The sequence below is a fragment of the Ixodes scapularis genome, unplaced genomic scaffold, assembly GCF_016920785.2.
Source record: "Ixodes scapularis isolate PalLabHiFi unplaced genomic scaffold, ASM1692078v2 PGA_scaffold3__209_contigs__length_174095766, whole genome shotgun sequence".
Classification (NCBI taxonomy): Eukaryota; Metazoa; Arthropoda; class Arachnida; order Ixodida; family Ixodidae; genus Ixodes; species Ixodes scapularis.
Window position 1 is genome coordinate 116,782,653 of NW_024609868.1, and position 16,798 is coordinate 116,799,450.

At 45.6% G+C, this 16,798-nt stretch overlaps 1 protein-coding gene across 1 annotated transcript in view; it reads left to right on the forward strand.

Annotated features, from left to right (window-relative positions):
• The window catches only part of LOC8050417 (cytochrome P450 3A29), a 51,349-nt gene that overhangs the window by 23,067 nt on the left and 11,484 nt on the right, over positions 1-16,798 (forward strand). Inside the window, exons 2-3 of the mRNA XM_029984661.4 lie at positions 6,958-7,163; positions 13,582-13,771. Of these exons, the coding sequence (XP_029840521.2) occupies positions 6,969-7,163; positions 13,582-13,771 (385 nt within the window). The 5' untranslated portion in view covers positions 6,958-6,968. The remainder of the gene's footprint in view (positions 1-6,957; positions 7,164-13,581; positions 13,772-16,798) is intronic.

A 16,798-nucleotide genomic window follows, 5' to 3' on the forward strand; every position in this document is an offset into this window, starting at 1 on the left:
CCCGGCGTATCTGGAAGAGCCCGATATTTTGCGTCCACGCGTCGCGTCTCGCGCTGCGTCCAGAAGGCAACAACCAATGAACGGCCGTGTTCACTAGTTGCAAGGAGCGTTTGAATTTTCTCCACTGTAGGACTGTAGTTTTTGCCACAGACCTCGCGACAACGGCGATAATAATAATAATAATAATACTTTTTATTTGCACATATTGCGATACCCACTCGGCAGCGTGCGAGGCTAGGCAAAAAGGTCGAGACCCATACGCAGGTGGGCCTGCTAGCCCGCCGCCAAGTAGGGAAAGGGATACGGGAAAGGAAAATAAATAAAAACACTCAAAACAGAAAGATACACACAAAAACGGGCAGCAGCCCTGTGCCATTCCAAGGCAAAGCGCACGCGCGCACGCACTCACACACACCCGCGCGCGCGGAGTTTACAAAATTTGCACGCTCGCGGCCTTCAATAAAAACGGCTTTTAGGCCCCGCCAACGCTAGCAGCAGGGCGAACATGGGTAGTTAAGTCCATCCCCCCGCGGATATCAGTTTATCATACCTTTTACACAAGTCCAGGGAATCCTCTCTGCTCCGCGGGAGAGGCTGACGCTGCTTCAGCGGAACAGAGAGGACCTAGCGAAGTACAAAAGCGTCCTGCACTCTCGCAGGCCAAATGTAAAGAATACAAGGACACCGAGAGACAAAGGTACAAAATTAATACTACCGGCAACAACGTAACCACTGTAGCGGCCAGCGGCCAGCTGTAAATGTTTTGGCGCGGGCGATGGTGATGCCAATGGCGTATCGAAACGTGGATGAGGCGTACGCAGTAAAAAGGATGAAACTTAGGGAAATTGAGCTTCATTGCGATTGCTGTAATAAAAATGAGTGCTTACTATTACTAAAATTAAATATTACGGCATGTAGCCATCATTTACCGCGCGATTTCTATTTAATGTTTGCATTTGTTTCTTAAGCGCGTCTAGCTACGTTGGGCAGACGCTTCGGAAACGCAGACGCGAAGCGCTGCGCGGTAGCGCTGCGTGTGGTTTGACTGGGCGCACGCGTCCCGCTTAGCGCGCGCGCCAAGCCGAGACGCGCGTCTAGACGCACTGAAAAACGCGCCATGTGGGCTAGCCTTTAGGGACTATGAGACGGACGTCTACCACCGGAAGTCCAAGGGCGCCCTCCCGGTGCGGTGGATGGCTCCGGAGTGCTTCTACCTTCAGGTACTCCCCTTCAAGCCCGACGTCTGGGCGTTCGGAATGCTGCGGTGGGAAATCGTCAATTTGGGCTCGACACCCTACCCCGGCCTGGGCGCTCAGGAAGTGATCCGCCACGTGCGCGACGGTCACGTGATGACGCAGCCGCTGTACCGCCTGATGAGGGACTGCTGGACGACTTCCTGGACCATGGATATGAGCCGGGCCGTTGTGTCCCGTGTAATTGCCGCCACTGGCGGCCTTTTTTTTTTATTATTTTAGTCTCGATGTTGTGTGTTTCTTGGTGTCGGTCGACCCGTTTTCGGGTGGCTGTTGGCTAAGGAGGGGGCAGTGTGGGGATTGTGATCCCTCAACATTCTGTCGCGTGCTCCCTGAAGAACGCGACAGAATGTCGCGTCAGCGTTTTGGCACGCCGTGGCGGCCGCGCTGACGTAGCGAGAGGTGGCGCTGCTTACCACTGTGAGTGGCTCCTCCTGTCTCCTTTTGGGGCGATTTTTGTTACGAACCCTCGTAGAAAGGAGGTCAACGTGTCGCTCCTTGATTGGCTTCTTTGCCCCCGCGGTTATCTCAAAACCAGCGGACAGCAGGATCTTGGTCTCTTCTTCCTGGGATTTCGGCGGCGGCGACAGCGGAGAACCGTTCGGTGCACCGGTGAGCGTTTACCCCGTCCTCTGTATCTTTGTGAACGGCCGTTCGGCCATGGGCTATCTCCACACCGACGGCGTTCACCAGTTGATAGCCGCTGTCTTCTTGTTATTTGTTTTGTATTGTAAATAAACAGAGTTTATCACCGTGACTGGTGTCTGTTTGCGCTCAACGAGCAGCATGGCACGCGAGTACGAACCCGCTTCGCGGTAGAGCGTCTCGCCGCGAACGTGGTACTCCCAAAGGCAGTGGCCCCAAGGAGAAGCACAATTTGGCGCCCAACAAAAGGGCTGGCGACCAGAATTCTGGTACGTCTGTGTGTGGCGACTGCTCCCGAGTGACGAGTCCTCGCACAACCAGCGCTTACCGTGACGATGCAGACCGACTTCTCGGATTTGCTCACGCTGGCGACCGCGGCCGACGCATTCGCGCGGCCCCCACTTCAACGGGAAGCCACAAGCTTCTCCCACAAACCCCTTAGCGACAACCAGTGTTTCCCCGCAAAGCCGAAGTAGTTTACTACCGGGGCGCACCTTGCTCTGACGTCTGTGGGGATTGGTGCAGACTCTTCACCTTCATGAAAGACAAGGAAGGTTGTACATAGAATGAGCGCACCTTTATCCGAACCACCATGCGCTCCTGCGCCGCGTCAACACCTTTCTCACCCACAAGCCCACACTCCACATTACTCGCCATGGGTACCTTGTCTACTACCTTCTTTTACCAAAACGCCTTCTCTCTAAAATGATTCGTTTGTCTAACGCGTCTGCAGGAACAAAACCTCCGACTTCGAACCAGACAAAACGCCAGTGTTGCGGAATTGCCACTCCGGAGTTGGAATGATTCCGGAATCATTCCGGATTTTCGCGATCCCGGAATGGAATGGGAATGGAATGGCGGCTACGTTCAGGGGAATGGAATGGGAATGGAATTAGATGCCTTTTGCCCGGAATGGGAATGGAATGGGGCCAGGTTCTTTATATTTTATTTATTTATTTATTACGTTCCGCTATACCGAGCCAGTCAGGGAGTTGGTTGTTCAGAAATAAAATGAGCGGGAAACTGCAAACCCGCGTAAGGCCCTAGCAGACTTATGCGCAAAAGAAAAAAATGCAATACAAAAAACAAGCGTCAAAGCAACGAACGGAGGGGGGAGGGGGGCAGGGGCAGCGGTGGCGCCTTTCACCAGTGAAGTTCAACACATATCCGAATGCGTCTGCTCCTGTAATATTGCACGGCTGGTACGTCATCAGCCGACGTGAACGTGACCTGCTGCTCTGGTGATCCGATACCCAGGAAGGAGGCCAGACGTGGCCTCGCTGTGCGGACCCAGACTTCGTACACTTTCGACTCGTCTCGAGCGCGCTGCTTCTCGAAGAGCTCGCACCTGTGCCGGCCATCTCAGGTCGCAATCCACGAGGTCCCTGTTTGAATGATGCTAGGCGAAACTTGAAGACTGCCATTCATGCGCTGGAGGCAGAGAGTCAGCAGGAAGGACCGTCACAACAGGGATGCCACCGTATTGATTTTTCAACCGTAACAGAAGATAATACATGCGCTTCAGGATGCTTCAGGTGGTCCACTTTTCTCGAAAATTCCAAATGCAACTGCCTGCATGGTCTTTAACGAGGTCAGCTACAACGAAAGTATGTATTGTCCTTTCATACAGCAGCGTGGGTAAAGTTTCATGTTCAAGGCAACACCTACAGATTCAAGAATACTGGTTCATCCCACCGTGACGTCATGCAGTGGTGTCAGGGGCACCCTTATTGGACAGGGAAGTGGTGATTTTTTGATGGAATTTATTTTAGAGGTCGGTCTTTTCGCATCACTGGTCAGTCAGACAGGATGCCAGGAAAGGGACCGCGGTCAATCCTTGATGGAACGTTGTTTAAACCCACTTAGGGCTCTTCGTCCGGAACCACTGCCTTCAAGGCGAAGTGCCAAGCCTGCGAAAAAGTAATTTCGGGACCAAAAAAAAAAATAAAAAAAATAAGCTTCCACTTCAAACTTAAAGCCTCATCTCAGTTGGCGTCTCAAAGAATTTTGAAAAAATGTATTGCATTATCAGTATTTATATTTCTGCCCTCGCTAAAATGTATTCTTGCATTTGTATTTCCAAAGACTTTTTGCCTCTTTTTAAAATGTATTTCCGATACGTATCACGATACATTTTTATGGATATATTTGAGACGTGAGTATCAGTATGTCAGCAACTATTTTCATCTATCCCAGTATTTGTATTTCCAAATACATTTCTGAATATTTCTGCCCAACCCTGCAACGTAATGCAGTTGTCAAGTGACACTTTTAACGTTTAGGAATTGGAGGAATGGAATGGAGCGACTCGGCCATTCCAGGAGTGGAAATGAGCCCAGTGTCCCCATTCCTAGGAGTTGAAAGGAATGGAATTATTGAAAACTCTAATTCCCCGGAATGGAATTGGAATGGAATGGGGATGCCCATTCCGCAACACTGCAAAACGCCGCGCTCTTTTACCTCTACGATAACTCTAATACCCCTGTCAGACAGTTGATCGAATGTCATTCACCTCTCGGCGAATCAGCTCGTGATCCTGGTTCTGCACGTGGCGCGTGCATGCGCAGCGTGACGTATGAAGCACGCGAGTTGGCCGAGCTGCAATGTAATTTTGCTTAAATGCCATTTAACGTGCCCGTCTGACAGGGGTATGAGACACCTTGGGTGGACACCCTAATTAGTGCACGCCAAAAATAGCTCTCAATAAATGCCTCCCTGGAATGTCCCAAAGTGTAACGGCAGCTTTCCCGGTGTACACAACCTTGAAGCTAAATGCCCTTTATGTGATAAGCTAACTCCCTTCACAGGCTGTGCTAGTACTAACGGACTCTCGTGCTGCACTTCAACAGCTCCAAAAGCCCCGGAAACAAAAAAGCAGGCCAACTTGCTTCCAACGCACACAATCTTCCCAATAGCAGCAAGGCTCGCGACAATCCTGGGAAATATTACAAACATATAAATGGCGACAAAGTGATTTCTTCATTCGCTTACTCTTTTCCTCTCCAGCCGTGCCTATCAGGAAGTATCGAACAAGCAGAGGTCACGTTTCTCTTTCGCCTCCACACAGAAACTGCACGCAGAGGAAAATAACTCGACCGCTGGATGAAACGTGGTATAGACTCTTGTAACGTATGCAGTGTTACGGAAGGTATTAACCATACCCAGAAGACTGCCAGAAATTCGTCAAAAAGATGAAAGATCTAGAATCGCTTCGGTAGCGTCGGACAGGACGGGAACGGGCGACCGCTTTCCCAGAAGCTACAGATTTTTTATGAAAACGTTATAGGAAAGGGGAAAAAGAATCTCGCTCATCCCCCACATCTTTCGATGCTTCTAATCAGAGTTAAAAGATATGATTTCGTCGTTGATATAGTTAAATATATATATATATATATATATATATATATATATATATATATATATATATATATATATATATATATATATATATATATATATATATATATATATATATATATATATATTGTAGCGGTGCTGCCGAGGCGCGTGCTAGAACCCACCGAGGACGACGACGAAGCGCGTGCAGACGGCGCGTGACACACTTCGAATTGGGTCTGATTTGGTTATGGACGTCCTTTTGTAAATTAAAAACGTAACAATATATATATATATATATATATATATATTTTTTTTTTTTTTTGCATCGGGCATTCGTGCTTGAAGGAAGTTACTTCAGAGTCTATTCATGAACTTAAACAACAAGGTGAATTTTCAGCAGAGCAAGTTTCGAAAGGGGCAAACACATGCAATTGCTTTTGGGATGAATAACTTTATAGCTCTCATCCTTTTCTTCGTCACTTTCTATAGGTTTTTCGTTTATTATTTTAATTTCGCTTCTCTTTTCAGCTCGAACAAATACAGCTTATTGATTGAACTGACCCTCTCCGAATTTCTTGTTTCTTTTAATAAAATGACCGTGTGTCTCTCTCTTTCTCTTTCTCTCTCTCTCTACTGCCTCTCTTAAACTTAAAAATAGTTCGACACCACTTCTTAGATAAACAAACTACACCTATGTAATTTCTGCACCGAAATCGAAAATATGTTTTAAACGACACCATATCCGTGGTTTTCGTGCAACTAATGTGTCACGTTTTCAAAAATAATATTAAAAATGTTTATGGTCTCATTTTATATATTCTTAGGTTAATTTTTTGTATACGTTTCAGGCTTTAAAATTTTTTACGCACCGATGTTTTAGTGGAAGTTTAGAAAACTTACGCCGAGTATTAAAAAAGTCTGCTCGACAATATGAACGCTCTTGCAAGTTGCATTTTTGTGCACCCTTTGAAAACAAAGCCGAAATACAGTACGCGGGTCCGAACATTAGTAATATACGCATCACCTCGCTTCGTTTGCAAATCTGAAGTTGTTCTGCTGCCGCACACAAACTGACACCGACCGGTGGATGACGGAGTACTAAAGTTAAGCACATCAAGTGCCACGAGACCTCTCTCTCTATTTTTATGTTATCGAGACGTTATCATCAAGATAATACCCAATTGTGAACTCGCGAACGGGTCAGAGATGTGTCATTGTTTGATTACGCTCAAGAGGTGGCGCTAGGTCCGATCAGTAGTGATCAGCTATCGGGCGCTGGGGGTACGGGACGGCCGCCGCTGCCGGGTTACAGCTAACAGTGTCCACGGTAGTACACACTTTTCCTATAGACCCAAGACTGGGCGGGGTTGCACAGTCTTTCTGTGTCTGGGCCGGCCACCACATAGTTCTCCCAGACTTGGGCCGGGATCCGCCAGAGTACAACATAGTTTTCCCGGGGCCGGGATTAAGCTGTATTGCAAAGTTTTCTCGAACTCGTGCGAGGATTGGCCGAGGACCAGATAGTCGTCACGTTGTGGTGTCTAGTGACTTCACGTCAAGTCATATAGCGTCACGTTACGTGATGTCACGTGTCGGAGTTTGGGTTTCCGTTACGGTTTGAGTCCCAGCTTTGGAGTACTCTTACCTTGCCTCTTTCCTTTTTTTTTTAGTCGAGTGTATAAACTGAATTACTCTAACATCTATTCTTGTTTCATTTTAGGACTCGAAATAATGCTGCCATTTTCAATGGAGATCTCAACGTTGACGGTAGTAGTAGCACTCATCGTCGTCACGGCAATGAGCGCCCTCCTGTGGGTGCTAAACCGTCGACATCGGCACGGTCTGTTAAGAAGGTATGGCATACCCGGACCCAGACCCGATCTTCTGGACGGCAACTATGCGCAACTCAAGGAAAACAGAATCGAGGTGAGCTCCGCTGACAGATTTCTTCGTGTCAAAGTTCCGCACCTTCGCAGCATATAGACCTTTTTCACAAGGGCGTCGCCATCTTGAAATATCGTCACGTCCAGTATGGGTGAAGACATTGTTTTGCCGTCGCCACGCCAATAGAATGCATTTAGGAGATAAGCGTAACCGACACCCATTCTTGTTTTGTCTCCCCTCTATTTTTTTTACTATTTGCAGGTTTAAACGCTTCAATATTTTTTCGTCGCCCATGCCGCATATGCCTCCTTGGCGGTCGGGGGCGAGAGTAAGCAGAAAGGTCTATAGAAGGGAAATTTGCATAACAGTCATAGACATCACAATAACATTATAAAGTTCAACCCCCCTCCTGTAGACTTCTACATAAATGGCCCTTTTCCCGCGTAATTTCGTCTCATAAGACATGCGTCAAAGCCCCAAGGTTAGGAATTAATTGTACTGCACTTTCGAAATTGTCCGACTGCAGTAAGACGTATTGGCGTCTCCAGCTTGTTGCTCGCTCTCCCGCGGCGGAAACGGAAACATCCCTAGTGAGGTTCCCTCGGTGCTCCTGCTCAGAGCGCACGGCGGAACTGCTCGCAATCATGGCTCACGAGCAATCATTTCCGATTGCAAATAACCACTCTTCTGTCGTAATGCCGTGCTGCAGCCGGTATGGGATTGTACCTTACTAGAGAGTTCTAGTATTTAGTATAGAAGCAAACGCAAGCGCTGTGCGTTTGCGTTAGAGTGCCGTGCTCCACGCTGCGCATGCGCGTTGTCGCCATGCTCCAATCCAAGACCGAAATTTCGGGCTCCGCGCACGCGCAGTGTGGAACACGCGAACACACATTGCTTGCGCTCAGTCGTATACGCAATGCTAAAACTCGGTACTTTTTCACCAATTTCAAACGACAAGAAAACGGGCTGCAGTGAGCAGACGTGCAAGCGGGTAGCCGTTCCCCCGAACTGGAAGGGCTGAAATTGGCAAAACGACGGCGCGTAAAAATTAAAGAAACACAATATTCTAAACAATTTGTAATAAAAAAAGAAAAAGAAAGCAAACAAGAACAGAGTTATTTTTAGAAATTTTATTATTTTTATTTTGGAGTATTTGGTTTGGGGGTTTGGACGTTTTGCTGAGTGTCAAGAGTCGGAACTTTGATAGCACCATATGCTTTACTCACAATTAATGTGATTTTACATGAATCTCTCAGATTAGCTCGAATGTTTTAGTTAATTTTAGACTATCTATAATTTATAACTTGTTCATTAAAATGCCGCGTTCGGCACCAGTAATGATAATTTGTACACTTTTGATTGCCATACTTGTTTGCGCGTTTGATAATAGATGATATATAAGCAACAAATTATATTAGACCTTGAAAAAAGTAAGTGTTAAAATCTCTTAATTGTACTATTACTATTGATACAAATTGCGGCAATGTAAGGCCCCATAAACGCCATGATCGCAAAACACGCCATTTATTAGCATTTCCAGAAACGTCTGACTGTTTTTTTTTAGCATATAAAAAACTGACATCATTTTCAAGATAGGCAAACAGTCAAACACTGGAAAACACTGGTTGTAATATAAAGTCTTATGCGTAGCGCGTTGCTTTAAAAACCACATACACTTCTGCTGTCTGACTCGGATCCCATCCTTTTCTTTTGCAGGGAGAACAGCGTATCTTCTTTTACACCTTTTGTTAACATATTTTACATTCATAACCCGTGGCGCTATATTGTAAAATTTGGATTGATTTCGGTATTCTTGTGCTGAGAATAGTGTTAATGCAATTAATCATCTAAATACCCCCCCCCCCTAAAAAAAAATAAAAAGTAATTTAGAGGCCCGCAATACGTTGTTTTACGTCACATGTATCTGGGCGAGACAAGGCAGCAGGAACAAAGGTATATCGGCACTGATGTTTCCAGCCAATACAATATTTTATGTTACCTCTAAGGTGTATGAAAGACCCTGTCTTTAAAAGGACACTGAACTATCCTAAATATTTTTTAGTGCCTGGATCAGACACGGATACCACAAAATAATGTTTCCGAGAAGAACTTGTTTAGCTCAATAATTACGCTGTGAAACACATCTTTAGGTATGAAAGAATAAGCAATTAACGCATATATCAATAAATTGAATCCAAAATAAGGTTAGTTTCGGTATCATTGCAGAATTAAAACGTGCCTCCTCGCGTAAATATTACGCAAAACACCGTTTTTGTTTTTAGCATAAGGAGGTGACCTGCGCTCATAGCGCCCTAGCTTCCTCGTATAAGCAGGAATCAGTTTGTGCACCTTAGTGCAGCCAGCACACTGGACAGGCTCAGCAACTAGTAATCCCCACGCACCTCCGACCCTCACTGTAACTGCCATTTGGGAAAAAGAGTGGCGTCGCAGCTCACCGCGCTCTTAACCGGAGCGGGCTTCCTCCCGTGCAGCGGCTCTCCTATCGTCGGCGCTCGCTGGCTGCGAGATTTTGGAGAGCGAAGGGGAACTTCACTCTCGCGTCGCGCTCTCCTTGATAACGAAGTGGCGCAAAATAGTGAGAGCGAAGTTCCCCCTCGCTCTCAACAATCTTGCGCGAGTGCCGACGACGACGATGATGATGATGATGATGACGATGATGATGATGATGATGATGATGATGATGATGATGATGATGATGACGACGACGACGACGACGATGATGATGATGATGGTGATTATTATTATGATGGTGATGATGATGATGATGATGATAATAATAATAATAATAGTAATAATAATAATTTTATTGACAGTCTTGAGATAAAAATCAGTGGTAACGGGTCCGTCAAAGCCTGTAATGGCTTGTGGGACGTGACCCGGCAACGGCGTAAAAGGAAAACAACATAGGGATTCGGAATATAAACATACATCACTACAACAACAACAAAAACTACAACTCACATCGAATGCACGAAAAAAAAAAAAGAAAAACGTAAAGATTTCTACACTGGCAACGCAGCAGAAAAGAGCCAATGCAATAAAACGCGGTAGCACAGTAACGATGTCTAACATTTAGTACTCAGGAATTTTTTTAACTGTCGTTTTGAGTTTATATTACGAAGTGGTACTGTCAATTTGTTAAAGATATCAGGAACATAAAATGACCGCTTTCTTTTTCCATATTTAGTGTATACTCTGGGGATCGCAAAATGTTCGGTGTCCCTCAGTGAACGCTGAGTTGTACGTGAAATTTTAAAAGGACTATTCCAGTAATGTTTTTCTATGACACATCTCTCGAAGAGTGCTGCAAAACGAGGGAGATGAAGAAAAGGGAAGAGATTGTCAGATGCGATGTTGGTACCGTATGCTACAGCTTTCAAAATTCCTTTTAGAATACTGTCAATTTTGTTTTTCCAACCCAAGGAACAGTTAGCATGAAGAGTAATACTGTAGCGCAGCACACCATAAGCCAGAGCATTTGCTACCATTTTTCGGACTGTGAAAGGCAAAAACATTTTTGTTGAATAAAGCAAACATGAAACACTACGTAGTGTTTTAGCAATATGACAAAGGTGGGAATTCCAGGAGAGATCACTATCAAACAGTATTCCCAAATACCTGGTTGTACTAACATGGTTTACGGGTATACATGTACAATCAATACAGCTTGATGAGTTCAGAAAAAAAGGAGTATCAAGAACCTTGCGTTTAAGGGGACTACAGAAACACACAAGTTTTGTTTTATCTGTGTTTACTTTTATAAAGTTAGAATTGAACCAGTCCATCAACCGTGTAGCGTTTGTCTGTAACGCAGTCATTGCACTGGTACAAGTTATGTGATGCGATACCAACAAAGTATCATCGGCGTACTGATACAGTTCACATCCCGACATCGCCTTTGCTTGATCATTCACATACAGGTTAAAAAGTAACGGTGCTAAGACGGAGCCTTGCGGTACGCCCGATTTTAAAGTGACATATGTGCTTCTAGTGTTACAAATAAAAACTTGTTGCGTTCTGTTTGACAAAAAGCTGCTGAGTAACGAAAAAAAGGGTCCACGAAAACCGTAGTCAAATAGTTTCTTCAATAAAATTTTGTGACGTATCAAAAGCTTTTGATACGTCTAAAAACAATGCGCAAGCAAATTTGTTATTATCAAATGAGGCGTACAACGTAGCAACAAGATCCTCAAGTAAGGAATCGGTGCCACGCCCTGCAGTAAAACCATATTGTCGTTCTGACAACAGATTAAACTTATCTAGAAATGAGGTCATTGTTTTTAGTCAATGTTTTTCGAGTATTAGTGCTAAACACGGAAGGATAGATATTGGTCTATAGCTTGCAACGTCATTGCACTTACCTCCCTTGTAAAGCGGCCTTACAATAGCGGCTTTAAGACAGTCTGGAATAACCCCAGATTTTATAATTTCATTGAATATATACAGCAGTGCATTGCCTAGAGTATCAAAATTGCGAAGAAAATCACACAAGCGAATATTATCAGCCCCTGGTGCCTTATTAAGTTTAAAAGAAGATATCAGAATACGAAGATCTTGCATAGTCATTTCAGGCAAATGCGCAGAACATTTAAAAGAAGGGTCTAGGTTTGAGGGCACTGGATCGTCATCTCGCGAGCTACCAGACACCGAAGCAAAAAAACAGTTAAAACTTTCGGCGATTGATTTTGAGTGTGATCCAAAATAATAGTAATAGTAATAATAGTAATAGTAATAATAATAGTAATAGTGATGCTTTATTGCACGAAGAAATATACAGTGTTACAAACAGGTCCGCAAAATCACGTGAGTGCTTGTAGGCGTGACCTGACAACCAGCAGCGAAACTGATCTAAATTCACTGGTGACGAGTATCTTTATAAAGACCCTTCTTGTATACCGAGGGTTTCCTATCCCCACACCGGCGAAACAAGCGCACATCTTCGCATCGCCACAAAGACTTGCACGATGCTCATCTCATGTAATAAAATTCCTTGTAATCGACTATTTTTCTACTAATTTTGTAAATATTTCAGTACACTTATCGGGAAGTATTTAAAAAAGTAGTAGGATTAGTTTTTGGAAGTGCTTAAATTACTTCTAACTTTAAGTATCCTCTCTAATGTCCCTTTATTTCTACAAGTATTTTTACAAGAAATGCTAGAACCAAGTCTCTGAAAGGAGATAATTTTTGAAATAAGAAGATAAGCACCTTATAATCACAATGATTTTAATCTAATAATTGATAGTATGAAACAGAAGTTTTTAAGCTGGCAGAAAATTTGTCGTTTTGAATATCTAAAGTAATCAGAAAAGTAACTGCTAAATTTTCAACTAATGGCCAATACGTTTTTCTCAAGAATCCAACTAATCACATTGAATACATTTAACCAAGAGTAATTGTAATTGACTGCGTTTTTCGAGTAACCTGTATAAGACTGCCGGCTCCACATGGCGCCATCGGTGCTTTGAGGCATTGAAAATTAATTTTCCTGCCTTACAATACTCAAGAAGAGCAATATCATTCAAAGACATCTGTGGAGATAAGCATGATTGATAAGTCGATTGATCCTCAGCGCCAAGTACACTTGCACTGGTGAGGAACTCTTTCAGTACGATGGCTCATAGCGATCTTTTGCGCGACTGGTCCAGAATGGCCCTTTCGAAGCTTGGAAGATTTGAATGGACCAAAATGGCCATGTCAACTGGGACAAGGTCAGCCAGTCACCGTGCGAGGTTCGGTCGTCAGTATGGTGATATTTGTTTATGTCCGGCTAGCTGGCAGGGACGGAAATGGCGCTACATTCCCAGTATCCAGCGACTTCAGTTGTAGCCACAATATGGTCGGCACCAGGTTAAGGATACCATAATATCTTCACCTCCAGCGCGAGCTTTCTACCTTCAATCCGGAGAGCAAGTCGTCTGCTTCTTGAGCAGGACTTGCGGTGACGTCAGACTAATGCCGAGCTCTGAGTGGCTTTGATTGAAAGGATTGTGGGTATACCTTAATGCTAGATGCCTTGATGTCTGCGCACTATTTGTATCAATCAGCCAATAAGAGCTCAGCGTTCTGACATCTTCGCAGTTCCTGTGCAAGAAGCAGAAATTGCGCTCCGCACAGCTCTTTGGCGTTTCGTGAGCGCGTGCAGCGTTAGCACGACGAATGGCCCCAAGTGCGTGTTGGTGGAGAAGCTGATACTCCATTGATTATTAAGCGGACCACACGCACGAAGAAAGCATTGATAAACTAGGTAACTTGGCACATACGATGTTACGTTACATAATTGACTATATATTACATGCATCGCATAATTGGAGAAAAATGCCACGCCGAGAATCGTACGTATTTATTATCTGGAATGCTAGACATAACAAATAAATACCTTCTTAATGAGGGAACGAATATTGCTCGAGGTAAACTATTTCGTGGCCAATCTGCGCAGGTGATGGAGCGCTGGATCAAGGAGTACGGCAAGGTTTTCGGCTACTACGTGGGCGACATTCCTTACATTGTTCTCACTGATGTGGAAATGATCAAGCAGTGCTTCGTCAAGGAAGCGTCCACCTTCCACGACAGACCTCCTTTTCCCGTAGTCGTCGAGCCTTTCCTAAGCTCCATCGTAGGATTGGAGGGTGAGTACTCAATAGGGACTTTTATCAAACCGTTGCCGTGTTCCACGCACCGCCCTATACGAGAGCCTTTAAAGCACGCTTTTAAGCCCGCGCCCGGGTGATACCGTGACCGCGAGGCGCGCGCTTAAAAGCATGCTTCAAAGGCTCCGGTAGCGCGGTACGGAGAACACGGTAACGCTTTGCTAAAACCGAAACCTCGCAAGCGGATTGACTGATTGATCTCAAGAGACCCTTTTCAAAAGTTCATCGAGCAACACTGGCGGTCGTCATTGCTTGGTCACGAAGCGCGTGATTGGATCCGAGTCCTCACCGAACGCTGACGTCACACTTTTGCCAAGCCGAGCTCACGCTGAACGGTGACGTAGCCCTCGTGTCCAATACATCTTGAAAGTATCTGATCAAGCAATGGCGGACAGGCCAAGTGTGCGGACTTCTTAGAAGGGTCTATTGCCGTGACGATCTTTTTTTCGGTTCAAGGGTTGTTCTCAACCAGTCTCCTCAAGTTCGCCGTGAAGCATCATCATTGTATTCAAATCGTTTCTCGCTAATATAAGTGACTTTGATACTGGGTATCTAATGAACATATCAGTCGTGCCTATTTCAACAGAGCTCCTTTAATCATATTGTTTCGCTTTACATATTTCAAGACAGGGGAAATTATTTTGAATACCGCCAGGCGTCGACGCCGCGTGTGGTGGCGGTTCGAATGTGTGCGCTTGTTTCGCCGGTATGTAGAGAACAAGAATCCGGTATTCAAGGAATGCCTTTATAGACCGTTTTATCGTGGGTAGCGCCATTTTGAGAGCGAGAGGAAAGGGGAAAGGGCTATCGGCGCTTTCCCCCTTTCTGATTGTGTAGAAAGAGTGAAAGTCCCGGATGAGAGGCTTGGCCGGTGTTGGGCGTCTGCAGTGCCCCAACTTCGTTCGCGTTTTCTTCTACGTTTCAAACTCCCAAACTTAATTAGAGCCATGGTCTTCGATGGCGACAGACCCCCGGTCATCGGGACACCATTGCTGGGTGATAGGGTGCACGAATAACGACAGAAAGCGTCGAATACTGTCCGAGGACCTATATAGCTTGCATGGAATCCGGCAAGGCAAGTACGGCTGGAATGTTTTTAAGCTCCATTGCTTTCCTCATGACTGGAAATGATGGACCATTTATACATTTTTGCTTGCAATGGGCCTATTTCAACGTAGCCGCTTTTAGTTGTAATCAACAAGCGATACACGAAACGGGAACCTCAATTAACTTTGTAAACGCCCGGAGCTGCTACATATCGTCTTGCTGTGCTGTTTTTATCTTCGTGTCCCTGTTCTTATATCTCCTTGTGAATGAACGACGAAGACGCTCTAGATGTACTTTTATCGAACCGCAGAAAGCCTCGAAGCAGCCACGAATTATTTTACTATTTGATGCATTATTTTGAGTACTCACCTCCAATTTCTATCGCTGGCACGTTCGCTGCCGCTGTTCCCCCCGTCGCCACACTGGCGGATGCCATGACTCAAACAAAGAAACGTGCACACTGGGCTCGAAAACGCAGATCGCAACACACGAGACGTTCCTGCAGCGACTATCAAGCGCCTCAAAGCGCCTTAGTCAACGGAAACAACCCACCAGCGGCACTTCAAACAGCGCTTTTGCCGGCTCTCTGGTATCGCGCAGGAGGTCGCGATTGAAAAACAAACAAACAAACAATTGAGCTACGTTTTCAACAATTTCCAGCCTCACCCGGCGGCGGAAATGAGCCCTCAACTAAGTGTTGTAGATGATAAAATCGAGTCAGTCAGCACTGCAAATTATCACTATTAAGATAAATTCAGTTACGAAATTTTACAAGCTGAAACAGCAGTTATCATGAGAAAACTCGCACGCACATTGCGAGCGTACCCCATGTTCATCGGCGGTACAGCGTTCGGTGCGCGCTCCATTCACGAAATGTTGCGAGCGAAGTCGAGAGGATGGCGTTGAGGAAACGCCTTTTCGGTTTACGGACGCAATCCACTGCCGCCGGAGACAGGGGTCATGTGGAAAGCAATGGAGCCTTGAGACATTGCAGCCGCTCTCGCCTTGCCGGATTCCTTGCAAGCTACATATGTCCTCGGACAGTATTCTATGCTTTCTGTTTTCATTCGTGCACCCTATGACCCAGCAATGGTATTCCGATGACCGGGGGACTGTTGCCATCGAAGCCTCTGGCTCTAAGTTTGCGAGTTTAAAACCGAAAAGAAAGCGCGACCGAAGTTCGGGCACAGCAGACACCCAACACCGGCGAAGCCTCTCATCCGGGACTTTCACTCTTTCTACACAATCAGAAAGGGGGAAAGCGCCGGTAGCCCTTTCCCCTTTTCTCTTTCGCCCTCTTTCAGTAAAACGGTCTATAAGGCAACCTGTCACCTGAAATTATGATCGGATCACCAGGAAGGGAGAGGTCAAAGAGAAACTGCTCCCGCCATGCAAAAATATGGCAACTACATGGAGAGCTTGACGCTACTTTCCATGGAACCATTGACTGGATTCTGGGAGAATAACGCGTCTCTCTGGCCTCACAGTCACTCCCAACGTGACTAGATCAAAGTCAGTTGACAAGCTTCCCAGAATGCCTGGGGCCCCTTCGTGGCGTATGTGCTCGGTGGCTCTCGTTGCACTATCATCAGCTCTCCTTATGGACGGAAGCGGCGGTACCGGTGGAACGTTGGGTGCACATTACCTGCGGGAGAAATGGATTCTCTTGGGGTTTCTAAAAGTAGCATTGAGTTTGCACACGCACAAGTCGGCGCAGTAAAAGCGTCGTTCTAAAACGGCCATTCTTCGTTGTCCGTGGAGGCGCTGACGCTGGTGGCGCTAGGAACGCTATCCGCGCAGAGCTGCTCGCGTACAGGCAACAGAGAAAAAACAGTTTCGAACGACGCTTTTTCCCGGAGCTTGTCAACTGATAGATCTAAGAACGTTAGTCAGTACACCACCAACCAGCAGGACGTGAATACATTGCCCAAGAAATATACCAATATATAATTTAAAACA